Below are 14,136 nucleotides of genomic sequence, written 5' to 3' on the forward strand. Positions count from 1 at the left end.
TGAAGACACAGGGAATGGAGTCTCTAAAAGGCGGCTAGTTAATACCAGCCGTGGAAAAGTCTGTTGACCCTGTAGCTGTGCTCCTTCGGAGCCCTGACCGGGTGCAGCTGAGTCCTCCCCTCCTTTTGGAAGGGAAACTGAGTAACAGAGCCCACGCTGGCTGGGGAGGGCCAAGGGGGAAATGTGGACCAGGGAGGGAGACCAGGCATTTCCAATTGGACTGGAAACTCTATGGAAAAAATTACAAATGATCTCGTACCATCCTTTGGCCTTCAATTGAATTACAATTCTCTAGTAATAAAATGTTATCTTTGGTAATGGACTTAATCTTCATTTAATAACACGACAGGAATGACTAAAATGCCCCACTTAAGAGCAAGGTGCTGTATGGAGAAAATGAAAGCAAATACTGATATCAAGAAAGGGGAAGAGAGGCAAAAATGGAGGAGTGGAGCCCAAACACCCTAGCGCGGGCCACTTGGTGGGTTCTGGGGGCCGGGGAGGGAGCTAGTGAGCAGATCAGGCAGCTGGAGCTGTCCCTCTGCACCTGTGTATTAACAGGAGCAGGTGCATATTCATGTGGGGGAACATGTCCTCACAGCTCATTGGTCATTGGTTGTCCCTAGCCCTGTCCTCACTGCTCCCACCCTCTGCCCTGAGAGCCTGGGCCCTTAGTACTTCCTGGGCCCCTACCGAGGGGCTATGCCAAGAGTTTTGGCAGAACTCCAAGCTGTCTTCCCCTGTGGTGTCTAAGTGGTTCTCCTCAAAACACTGAATTTCTTTGCACAGCAAAAACCTACAACAGTCAAAAAAAAAAAAAAAAAAAAAAGAGTAACTCCCAATACACTGCGTGATCCAGGCTGTGACCCACCGTGTGACCCACAGTGATCCATGGTGTTCAGGTTCTTTTGAAGAATGGCTTGCTGCTTTTTTTTTTTTTTTTCCATTTTTGTTTGAATAACAGGATTTTGAAACCCATCATCTATATTCCTAAGTGAACATTCAGCTATGCTTGATTTAAATCAGGGACAATTTACACATAGGATAACCTATAGGAATTTATGTCAAGGGAGAGCTGAGGCAGAAATAAAAGGCCTTCCTTGGGATGGGGCAGTATCGGGGGAAGCACGCCTCCCTGTGTCCACTTTGGTGACTCACTGACACCAGATCCCTCCTCTTCCTCCATCCACAGGGCCACACAGCTCCTGCGTCTGTACCTGTGTGAGACCATTGACCCTGTCCCCCTGCACCCTGTTATGAGCTCATTATTGTGTCCAAGCCCAAATGGGAGCGGTTTCTTCTAAGAAAATACCATTAGACCAGAAGAGGAAAGTGGATCTGAATATTAAAGAAACATTCTCCATTAGGCACAGCAAAGTATATCAGACCAACTTCCTCTCTGCCTGCTTTTTATTTCTAGGCAGCATATATAAATAGTTGATGTTCAGCATGCTGTTCCATTAACAAATAATTCTACAATGAAGTACCAGTTAAAATAATTTCAGAGATAAAGAATTATGTAATTGTCCATTACTGGCCCAGGAAGGAAAGAAATGTATTAAATGGCTGTCTTCCTCTCATGGCATCTGATTGGTTTTCTTTAGCACATTGGGTTTCTTAGTACAACGAAAACCTGTAATAACCAAAAAGAGAGGGTTACTCCCTCATGTCCCAAGAATGTCACATATGTCAATTACAATGTATCTGAACTGGACTTTGAACTTTGCAGTGGACCCAGAGTTTTAATGCAACTCTGGAAAACGTGTGATTTTTTTTTTTACTTTTTGTTTGTTCTAAGTGAAACCTTAATATACTCTATTCCAACAAACCCCTCAAAATAGAAAGCAAATCCCTTAACTTTATAAACGGAAATATTCAACAAGGGTATTTTCATTTTTCAGTGAGAAAGCTCTTTGGAGGTCGGACTTGGGTGCCCTCTGCCCAGAAGCTCCTTTGTACGGCCTCGTCCCTCTGTCCTCAGTGCATCATGGGTACTGGGTTATGCTGTGTCATTCGGGTGCTTTATATCCTTGTCTCCTGCACAAAGCCATGAGTTTCTGAGGATGACCTCGTATGCCAGCCCTTGGCAGACCTGGTAGGTCGCAGGTACCATTGACTGTGATCGAAATAATGAAGGAGTGGCCCATCATATAGCACTGACCTCCTTCTGAGCACACAAGTGACTCAAACAAATAAGGTCAAAGAGCTGATTGATTTGGAACCTACACTCCTCTGGGATATGCTGGCTTTGGCCTTGTTCTAGGTTTCCTTCTCAGGGAGCTGTGGCCTTATGGTTTGTCTACGTGGTCTCTAAGGCTGACCAACCCTCCTTGGGGGCTCAGGTAGGGTGAGGCCCAAGCACTCCCAGGGATTAGCACCCACCTTCTTATTCTGTCCTGCTTCATGCTGTGGGCCCTAATCCACTTTCCGAGTCTTGCTCTGCTCACTCAGAATGGTGACTTTTGTGTCTACATAGATCTTGGTAGCTGGCCTACCTCTGATTGTCTTTCCCCTGAGAAAGAAATACAATCTGGGTCTCAGTGCATGTGTGCCTCATGATTCTGACTCGACCTGATGCCTCTTACTGAGAAGCTACTTGTGGGGAAAGAAGAATCAGAAATTTAGGTCTTGGCCTCCCAGCTGGAGCATGCATGGAGATGCCAAATTATACTCTCTAGATGTTTCTAGAAGCTCCTGCAAAACACAACTGCTTCTCTGCAATGAAGTTAAAGGTTTCGCATTATGGCTTGGCATTTATTTTTACAGTTATTTTCTTTCAAACTATAAAACAACAGTTAATTAGAATTATACCATCAAAAACTCCTTACCCACTATTGTGCAGGGGCGGGGGGAAGAATTGCCAATGCCTGGATCCTGGGTAAGCTATTCCCCTCACCTGCGCATGTTTTTTTTTAATTTTTTTTTTTAATTTTTTTTTCAACGTTTATTTATTTTTGGGACCGAGAGAGACAGAGCGTGAACGGGGGAGGGGCAGAGAGAGAGGGAGACACAGAATCGGAAACAGGCTCCAGGCTCTGAGCCATCAGCGCAGAGCCTGACGCGGGGCTCGAACTCACGGACCGCGAGATCCTGACCTGGCTGAAGTCGGACGCTTAACCGACTGCGCCACCCAGGCGCCCCCACCTGCGCACATTTTAAAACCACTTTCATCAAAACTTAAAAACTGTTGTCTTTGGGGCATCTGGGTGGCTCAGTCAGTTAAGCTCTCAACTTTGGCTCAGGTCACGATCTCCTGGTTCATGAGTTCCAGCCCCGTATCGGGCTCTGTGCTGACAGCTCAGAGCCTGGAGCCTGTTTCGGATTCTGTGTCTCCCTCTCTCTCTCTGGCCCTCCCCCGCTCGTGCACTGTCTCTCTCTCTCTCTCTCTCTCTCTCTCTCTCTCTCAAAAATAAATAAGCATTAAAAACATTAAAAAAGAAGGGTGTCCTTATGACAGTAGTAAATAAACAGTGTCCACTGCTTAAATGTGGACCGTTTTTGAGGGTCGAATAACAGCCCTGAACTTCACAATGAATATGTTTCTTCATAAAAAAAAACCAAAAAGGTAAACTTTTGTTTTCTTCATGCCTCTTTACAGTCAGTCTGCCACGATGGTGTCATTCAAGATGCAGCTTCTACTATTGATTTATAAAGCACTTTGATGGTTGGGGGTGAAAGGAGCCATCTCCCTCTCACTTCACACTGCATTTATACTGCCGTTCGAACTTTCTTCATGTTCTCAAACCATCCGTCCTATTTGGTAAGCACCCCAGGTCTCCGCTACCTCCTGAGCACCTCTGGGCTCTTTCTGTGGCTCTACGATGAATAGGGAAACCGGGCTGCCAGGTGTAAACTCCCAGAGGGTTTCAGGATGCTTCTGCTGGTGGTCTGCTTTCGGGATCTGTAACAGCATTATACACATTTATGTGCAAACGCCAAAATTCCTCCAAGCAATTAAGTTCCTGCCTTCCTTGTGCTCCCCTGCTAAGAATGCATCCTAAGGAAGGGGGAAGCCCATCACACTGTTAGATTTCTGTGTGACCCCTACTACTGGTGTTATTCACCCATGCTGCTGCCATTCAGCACATAGCACGCGCACACTTACATTGCTATTTCTTTTGCAGGCTCATGCCCTTTTTCTCTGACCACACTGTGAGTATCTTCTGGGCTGAGACTGTATCCTCTGCCCCTTGGAATCTCCGTAATATTACCCAGAGGAGCAACTGCCACACAGTAGGCTCTCAAAGAAATGTGTGTGGTAAGTGAGCAGTAGAAGTGATTCAATGGATAAAGCACCCTTTTCCCTCGTGGCTCAGGGTATCGATACAATTGCTTCTTGTTTTCCTCTCACGCCGAATGTCCTCTGGCTGAGTTCGTCCTGGACGACTTTTAGGGCATATCTGACTTCCTGGGAGAGAAAACTCACTTTTCTGCTGCAGAAAAATACACCGAGTGAGCCCTAATACAAGGTATAGGGATGCGGGCCTCCCCTAGGTCTGTCTCTTCTGTTAGGATTAAAGAGAAGCACGCGGCCCACACTTACCCTGGGACAGCTTTGCATCTTCACTGCCCTCACAACAGCAAGTGAAGGCTTGATGGGAGGCCCCCCCCCAACATCCTGTCTTCAGTGACACTGGGTACGACCCCTTTTGACAGCAGCAGCATAATGATGCTGTGACTGCTCTTGACTAGGACACAGAGATCGGGCAGCCCTACAGAGCAGATGCGAGGCCGCCTGGAGGTCTAGGGCGCGGCATGCTACTCCCCACACTGCGGAGGGGCTGGATTGCATTCTAAAAGCCTTCTTGGTTGCCAATAATTTACCCCCTAGTACTGCAGGAGGAAATGTATTCAAGTGGTGCTTTTTTATTCATAAGCCATAGTTTTTGGTAATGAGACACGATCTCTCCTGCTTTGGTCAACTTTTTGGGCTTTTTAAGAGGAGGGCCTGATGCTTGTGGTCCTGGGCTCTTCCTCTTGGGATCCTAATTCAGGGATAAGAATTTTTCTCCTTTTCTATTAAGGGAATTTTAAAAAAAGATCTAATTTTAGAGTAGTTTTAGATTCACAGCAAAATTGGAGAGTATAGAGACTTCCCATATCCCCCTGCCCGCCTTCCCCGCAGCCTTCCCCTACCACTGACATTCCTAGATCAACAGGGTGGTTTGTTTGTTACAGCTGATGACCCAACACTGATGCATCTTTATCCGCTGAAGTCCATAGTTTATATTAGGGCTTATCCTTGGTGTTGTATATCCTTGGTGTTGTATCCATTGGAAAAATAGATAATGACCTGTATCCATCATTACAGCATCATACAAAGTAGTTTAGCTGCTTTAAAATTCCTCTGTGCTCTGTCTATTCATCCCTAGTAAGGAAATTTTAAAACACTAGGCAGTTTTCACTGTCCCTAAATAGAATTAGAATCACTGCTTCAGCTGACAGTCTGATTCTCTTCTCTTTTTTTCAGTTTAAAGAGTTTGTTTTGGCTTGAAACCAACCAAAAAAATAACTGAGTATTAATAAATGTAGACATGAAGTCAATTATTCTGGGTGCTGTGGGGTAAGGAACAATCATTCAGGGTTCTTTGTTTACTCCAATTGCTTTATTGATGCCATGGGGTTTTGACAAGCTCCTGCTTATCTTTCAAAGTCATGAGCTGATTTGAGGCCCTCGTAGTTAGGTCTTACCTTTGAAAATGCTTATACTTGGAAACTTTTCATAGACCGAATTAGCTAGAGAATTTGCTTGATCTTTTGGTTTCAACTGAACTGAACAACCTGCTTGCCACTGAAGAATTTCACTCTAGATTGCAAATGTATCTGACAATGTCAAGAGAACAGTTACCTGGGGTAGAGGCGGGGGGGGGGGGGGGGCAGGGCCCACACACCTGAATGCGAGACAGCAGACTCATGGGAGTGCTAGGCAAGCCCCGGGCTCTCTCAGGAACCCTTGTGAGCACAAACACCTGATCATTCCTTTCCCCACGTCTTTCTCTTCACCTGCAGGAGGCAATCACCTGTACACATCCTGCAATTTCATTTGGATCCTTCCAAACCCTTTCCTTAAGGCCCACGTTGAAAGTTGTGGTCACTGCTGTATTGTCCTCCCCAGAATGGGCTCTGTGACAGTTGCACTGTTCCTGCCTTCTTGTCTCCAGCCTCCTGTACCACCTTTGCATAAAGTGAAAAACGCTGGGGATTCCTTTTTGGTCCTAATTATCTTTGAACTCCCAGCTGAAACTCCTTGGCTTCTCCCAGATGTCTTTGTTATTCTTTATACCTTTCCTTCTGCAACACTCTTCTGATCTGGGGCCCTGTCCTGGGCCCTTCTTCTCCTACTCTGAATATTCTCCTGGGGTGGCATCCCCTCCCCCAGGGCCTGTTGCTTCCCAGAGAATGCCCACCGGCTTCTCATGGGTGACTCACCTTCAACACATTCCAAGCGCAACTCATTGTTCTTTCACTCCGCCTCTCTCTTCCTCCTAAGTCCCCTATCGTAGGGGGTGCCATTGCCATATTGCCCGAGAGAGAAATCTAAGATTTCACCAAGACTCGCGCCCCCCCCAACCCCCCCCCCCCGCCACCCCTCCTTTCCACCACCTCCTCGGTCACCAGATTTGGTGGATTCTACTTTGCCTATATCTCGATCCCCTCTGGCCCTTCCTCTTTGTTGTTACTACACCGGCCTGCATTCACTTCTTCACCTCTCTTGACTGGACCATTGCAACCTTCTCCAGCTGGCTGTTTGCCAGTGTGGTGCAGTGAAGCCAGACTGCTGGGTTGGAATCCTGGGCTCCATTACAGAGAGGTTGTGTGAATCTGGAATGGGATTAGTGTTTTTAGACTGTGTGATCTCGTGTTACTATTTAGTTTACAATTTAGAGTATGTGTATTACAGGGAGGAGTGGTTCCGCTGAATATAGAATTCAGAGATTCTGCCAATTTATGGAGTCTTCACCAGGTGCTAAGCTCTATGCCAAGTAAGTTTACATACTTTTTTTTTTCAACTAATTTCAATTAATCCTGTCAGTAAGCATGTGGCATCAGGATTATTATCGATATGGAAACTGCAGCCCTCACCTACGGTCGCATAGCTGGTAAATGGGTACGTTGGGATTTCAAACAAAATTTCTGTCTGACTCCAATGCCATGTTCTTAAACACCATGCATCTTTTAGTGGATCATAAGTATATCCCCAAGTTTTGAGAGTATTCATAAAAAGACTTACATATTCCAGTGACACAATCACAGTAGTTGACATCTAGCTTGAGACCAGTTTCAGAGCCAGTACTAATCATCTGTATAAACATGAATGGGTTTGCAAGTCGTTATGGACTGAGCGGTGTCCCCTCAAAAGTCATATGTTGAAGCTGTGTTTCTGAGCATGACTATCTGGAGACAGGGTTTTTAGGAGTAAAGTTAAAGGCGGTCATAAGGGTGGCACCCTAATCCAATAGGGTTGGTGTCCTCATAAGAGGAAGGGAGACCAGTGCCCTCTCTCGCCATGACAGAGCATTCGAGAAGGCAGCCATCTGCAAGCCACGAAGGGAGACTTCCTCAGACACCAAATTCTGCTGGATGTTGAACCTGGACTTTCCAGCCTCTGCAAACTGTGAGGAAATTAATTTCTGTGGTGTAAGCCACCTTGTCTGTGGTGTTATCACAGCCAGAGCTGACTATGACCCAAGTCAAAGAAAGCAGCTTTGACTGAGTGCTCTGACCTTCCGGTGTTTTGACAGGTCAAAGAACAGCTTGAATTCTGGGAATGAAATCTGGCTTCATGTAAACAATGCCAGTGTCAAGCCTGTAAAACTGTAGTTAATGAATTAAACAGTAGCATGATACAGAAGTTGTGACTAAAATACCATAAGGGCATGACATCCCCTTCCGAGGCTGTAAGGAAGTGTGACGCTTCTGTGACTTTAGGAAAGTGAAGGTGTAGTCAGGTTATCTGGGACTTCTACTGACTTTCAGAGCCACGCTCCTACGGGAAGCTGGGGCAAAAGGAAGGCAGCGAGTTGACGAGGATGTGCCGCAGACAGCCACGAACCTCAAGTCTACTGCACAACTCAATGGCTATCTTGGCCACTGTATGCATTACCATGAATTAAGGGGGGGAAAAATAACCCAGGGGCGCCTGGGTGGCTCAGTCGGTTAAGCATCCGACTTCAGCTCAGGTCATGATCTCACAGTCCGTGGGTTCGAGCCCCGTGTCGGGCTCTGCGCTGACAGCTCAGAGCCTGGAGCCTGCTTCAGATTCTGTGTCTCCCTCTCTCTCTGCCCCTCCCCTGCTCACACTCTGTCTCTGTCTCAAAAATAAATAAACATGAACAAAAATTATTACAAAAAAGAAAAAAAATCCCAGCCATTTATTTGAAAACAAACAAACAAACAAAAAAACAAGTGATCAAAACACTACAGTGGAGAATATTCCACGTTTCTGTGACTATACCAACCGCCTCCTCTTGGAACTGAACACTTGGACTGAGGTCATTCTGGTTTGTACTAACAGCCCGGCGCAGAGAGAAATCAGCAAATGCCCCAAAGGCATTGCTTCCCTGGTGAAAGGTGTATTTCTGGCACAGAAGTACCAATCATACAAACACAGGACAGGAAATAGTTGAATACAGCAAAAAAACATAAATCCTACCCACCACTGAGAATTGGAAAATTGAGTAACAATCTGGAAAAGGAATAGTATCAAATGAGTAGCTGGGCCGTACATGACGGCTCTGCCCCAACAGGTATGTGGTGAACAAGGTTCACATCAGAGTCAACAAAAGCTGTGGAAGAAAAGACCGTGGCATCTACTATATGATAACCCCATGAGCTCAGTGGTAGAAAATTCTCTCGGACAATGGTGAATGTAGCTTTCCTTGCTCAAGGTGTTTGGATAAATATTCTGATCCTACCTTCAGTTTTGTCAACCGTGTTTTCATCGGTGTAGACCCAGGGCCGCTGCCACTGGAGCCTAGAAACGTCTGTGTTGCTTGGGATAGAGATCAGAGATAAGAACTGGCGGCCTGTGGACTGCATCAGGCACATAGGTTGTGTTTTATTAATTTGAGCCAATGCTTAAAAATAAGTAGGCGTCAGATGAAAATGGGCATTTTCATCTTGTTTCGGAAATTCAGAAGACCTGGCAACAGTGGGCCTGAGTTCTCACAAGGCAACAGTGGGATGAAGCTAGGACACAACGGTCCCTTGTAGTCAGAGCGTGGTCTGTCTCTGAAACCTCCTTCTGAATTGTGCCCCTCCCCCTACCTCTCATTCATAAGTTGAAGCCCTAACCCCCAAAGAGCCTATATTTGGAGACAGGGCATTTAAGGAGGTTCTTAAGGTTAAATGAGGTCATAGCGTGGGTCTCTAATCTGATTTTTCCATCTCCCCTGTGTACAGGTGTACAGAAGAAAGGCCATGTGAGGACACAGCAAGAAGGTGGCCATCTGAGAGCCAGGAAGAGAGGTCTAAAGGAAACAAAATCTGCTGCACCTCAGACTTGGACTTCCAGCCTCCAGAACCGTGAGAAAATAACTGGCTGTTGTTTGGTACTTGCTATGGCAGTTCAAGCCTACTCATATACAGCTCATGCTCTGGAGAACAGAGTTCTCTGAGAACTCCTCCCCATGGTCCACCCTACACACCTGACATATGCCCACTTCTCTGAGACCATTCCCTCCCCTTTCCTGCTCCACTGCTCTAGCTCTGACTCCAGGATCCCTTCTGGATCTGTGGCCTGCTAACTGGAACCTCCATCTTATCTCCACACCGTCGTTGCACCCTCTTAAAATCCAGCCACCCCATGCCTGAAAGAATGTTCCATCTAAAGGTTACAATGGAATCACATCCCTCTTGTTGTTAAGCCCTCATGGGTCACATTGGCTCCCAGACTCTAGTGCTCTTAGCACAATGTGGGGTGCTAAGTCCTGTGCAAGAAACAAAGCCCAGGTCATCGGCATGGAGCCAGGGGGGCATCAGCATGCATCAAAGCACCCATGAAGTCCTGTGGACTGTAACAAAGTGCCAAACAAGAGATGCAAATAGAATTCAATATGGACACGAGTGAGTTAAACATTTATTCCCATGGAGGACTGTGGGCATGTCTCCTGGAGGAGATGTCAACATGGAAGATGGGACAGCCTTGGACCAGGGAGCATGGAGTAAGGAAGGGCCCTGAAGTGCATGTGTCCTTCCTGAGCCTGTGAGTTCTCTGATGCACATTCCGGAATAAGTAAATGGGGTCCGCAAGCAAGATAAATGGCTACTCAACACAATAGCAGCAAAACAAACATTTGAGGACATGAGTGGTCAGTAAATCATGCTTTTGATTCAAAGTTTTCCAGCTAAATCCATTCTAAATCCTAACAAAACCAAGAACCCTTCTCAGTTTAACTCAAATCTATACAAAATCTGATAAACCATGTCAACCTGATGCAACAGTCTATGTTTTAATGTTGACCTCTTTGGGTGACAGATACAATGTATTTTTCCCCCAAAGGGTGAGTCGTTTGGTTCAACACCATTTTCAATATGAGACTGATATACAAGTTACATTAGGCTATGAGACAATATCTTTAAAGAGGATAGGCATTCAATATACGTTACTAGAAGTTAGTTCTTTGGCGCACATCAACCCCTTCATTAGATAGATCTCCCAGTTTCTCTTCAAAGAATCATAAGCTTATTCATTTTTATATATATCAGAGAAGCTCTGCTTCACCTATCCTTTTATTTTTTAAAAAATTTGTTCAACTGCACAATCACATTAAAACATTACACTGCCACAACCCTAGACCTTATTTTATTCTTCTCTTATTTCTTGCGACCACAATCCTCTCCTTTTTGAGTTATCTTAATCTGATGCACTTACAAATTTTGGCTTGAGCAATTTCACATCAATTTCCTTCCAGACAAATAAGTGGGTGGGAGCATGCTTTAAGCACTTGCATTTCTGAAAATCTATTTTACCCTCATACACAAACAACAGTTTAATGAGATATGAAATTCTAAGATTACAATTCCATATTTTCGGAACTCTGGAAACGCTGCTCTGTCATAGTGTAGAAGTTAGCACTGTTGATGAGAACTCTGCTTCTGATGTGGTCCTTTTCCCTGTTCAGGTAACCTGCTTGCTTGTTTAGTTTTTTCTTCTCTGTTTCTCTCTCACCAACCGCCCCCCCCCCATTTCATTTTATTTTAGAATTCAGATATCTCACCAGGATACAGCAGCTAGGGTTGTGTTGTTTTAACTAGTCATTCTTGCAGTTAAGTGAGCTCTTTCAAATTGAAGACTTAATTGGTTCTCTAAATGTTAAAAAGGCCACCTTCATTTATAACCAGGTATCTTAAGTCATGGAACGGGTTCTTTTCCTATGCATAACAGAGCACAGAAGTAAACAGTTTTTTTTTCTTTATTATCTCATAAAATTTGGGTCAAAAGCCCACATATTAATTACATTTTTTGCCTTACAACTTATTTTTTTAAGCAGTTTATTTATTTAGGAGTGCCTGGATGGCTCAGTTGGTTAAGTATCTGACTTCAGCTCAGGTCATGATCTAGCAGTTCGTGAGTTCAATCCCCGCATGGGGCTCTGTGCTGACTGCTCAGAGCCTGGAGCCTGCTTCAGATTCTGTCTCCCTCTCTCTTTGCCCCTCCCTTGCTTGTACTCTGTCTCTCTCTCTCAAAAACTAAATAAACATATATTTTTTAAAAATTTTATTTATTTATTTTGAGAGAGAGAGGTAGAGAGAACACGAGCAGGGGAGGGGCAGAGGAAAGAGAGAGAGAGAGAGAGAGAGAGAGAGAGAGAGAGAGAGAGAGAAGGAGGGAGGGAGAGAGAATCCCAAGCAAGCTCTGCTCTAACACGGGGTTGAACTCACAAAGGGTGAGATCATGACTTGAGCTGAAACCAAGATTCAAGGTTTAACCAACTGAGCCACCCAAGCGCCCCTTGCCTTAACATTTAAAAGGCGTCAAGCAGCATCAGGAATTCATGATTTTTTAAAAATTTTAAAGGATTTATTTATTTTTATTCTCCAGTAGAGTACATAGAAAATGCCTTCCGGGTGTTAACTTGGAGAAGCACTGCTATGCTTGCTACAGCTAAAGCTTTGAGAAAATCCTAGCAAACCGTGTAGCAGTTTGTTCCTTTAAAACGCTGGTGACTTGGTGCCCGCTTTCTTGCAGGCAGTTAGCACCACGCACAGCTCTCGGGGAGCCTGCCACGCTATTCTGCTTCTGGTTCTGAAAGAGAAGCAAACGTTCCGAGAGCACTAGGGCTGCAATTACTCAATGAAATAGAAGTGCCACATCTTCAGCTGTTGAAGTTACTTCTACAAGCCACACCCACCGACAACTCTGCCCTAATTCTGCGATTGGAATAAAGCTTTGCGGTCACGCTAAAAGGCCTTCCAGTCTCCTGCCATTTGTGTTCCTAAAACAAAGTGCAGCGTGACTACACCGTTGCAGGAAATGAGATGCTCGCGTTAGCCATCCCTGTGGATCACAGGCCGGGGAAGCAAATCAATTGAGGGGGGAAAATTCCCAGAGAAGCTCATTAATTAGTAATAAATGGGCAAATGGCCCAAATCACAAGGTGTGGAAGGCAGCTAAGGCCGGCAGTGTGTTCTCGGCCAAATCACGGATGTAAATACTGTCGGTGTAAAAGTCGACCTAGCGACGATTTCAGCCCGACCACCCGCCCCGCACACGTCTGCGACCGTAGCCCACCGGGTGCGGAAGGACCCGGGCCCCGCGCCCGGCCGGGGCGGGGCGCGCGCCGACGACACCTACCCAGCAGCAGGAGCCGGTGCGTCTGCTGCAGGTCGCGCTTCTGCTCGCGGAGCATGCGGTCGATGTTCCTGCTGACCTTCCTCGCCTCCCGCTCCGCCTCGCGCTCCTCCGCGCGTAGCTGCTCCGGCCGCCGTCGCCGCTCCTTCTTCGGGGCGGCTTTGGGCCGCGTGCACGCCGGGCTCTCGCCGGCGCCCCGAGGGAGAGGGGTCTGGGCCGCGCCTCCCCCTAGCCGGGTCGGGGCCGAGGCCGGGGTCGGGGCCGGCACCGGGCCGCGCCGCGCGTCCTCAGCAGGCGCTTCCGAGGCGGCGTGGGGGACGTCCTCCGGGTCCCCGAAGAGCAGCGGCCGCAGACTGTAGCACAGACCCATGTGGACGCGAGGGCGCGGGGCGCTCGGGGCTCACGCCGGGGCCCCCGCGGAGGGGCGGGAGGGGGCTGCACCCGCACCCGGCGCGGCGCTACCGCCCGCAGGCTGCGGGCTGGGGGTGCGGCGGGCCCGGGCCGAGGGCCACGGCCCCTTACTGTCCCGGAGGGCCATTTTGCATTTTCCGCCGGGTGCAGGGGGTGGCAGCCGCCCGGGCTGGAGATCACCTGATAACGCGGCGAGCCGGCCGCGCCGACGGGCCTCCACGAGCCCGGCCCCTGTTACCGTAAATACCGCCTTCCGGGCCGTCCCCCGTTACCGTAAAAGCCGCCACCGGGGCCGGCCCCCCGTTACCGTAAATACCGCCGCCAGGGCCGACCCTCGTTACCGTAAATACTGCAGCCGTGCTGGTTGCACCGTAAATCCTACCGCCTGGTCCACTCTGATTACGGTAAATATCGCCGCCTTGGCCCGGCCCCCGAGACGGCAGGCACCGCCTCGCGCTCGGGACTTCGATACCGTAAATACGGTTGCCCGAGTCCGGCGTGCAGCTGCGGACAGTGCCGCAGTGGCGGTGGTGGTGCCGTCACCACCCAGAGCTGCCATTGCAGCACTTAAAATCTGGGATAGTGGTAAAAGAGAACGGGAAGCCGGAGAGAGCGATGGAGATGCTAGCTTTCAGATCTAGAACTGCCGGATGTATTCCCTGCAGAGATTGCCGCACCTTGCCTCGCCTTTTTCTGCTCACTTACATTTTACACGCATGCAGACATGTCTACACACTTTTGGTCCTTACCATAATTCTATTATGGCTTTGGTGTCGACAAAATCTCCAAATCAGGAGGTCCGTGACATCATTTTTAACAACTACACTTGAGAAAACACTGAAAAGGAGAACGTGTAATTGTCATATGCTATTTTTATTTGCTAAGACGAGTTATGAAATTGCACTCTGTATACTATTTGTTGATCCACAGTA

At 47.3% G+C, this 14,136-nt stretch overlaps 1 protein-coding gene across 1 annotated transcript in view; it reads right to left on the reverse strand.

The window, feature by feature from the left end:
- Window positions 1–13,621, reverse strand: part of GNAL (G protein subunit alpha L) — a 154,792-nt gene extending 141,171 nt beyond the window's left edge. The window contains exon 1 of the mRNA XM_086682428.1: window positions 12,797–13,621. Coding sequence (XP_086538554.1) covers window positions 12,797–13,163 — 367 coding nt within the window. The 5' untranslated portion in view covers window positions 13,164–13,621. The remainder of the gene's footprint in view (window positions 1–12,796) is intronic.
- Between the last annotated feature and the right edge of the window lie 515 nt (window positions 13,622–14,136).

This window comes from Puma concolor, chromosome D3 (genome assembly GCF_028749965.1).
Source record: "Puma concolor isolate L17-30 chromosome D3, mPumCon1.1.hap2, whole genome shotgun sequence".
NCBI lineage: Eukaryota > Metazoa > Chordata > Mammalia > Carnivora > Felidae > Puma > Puma concolor.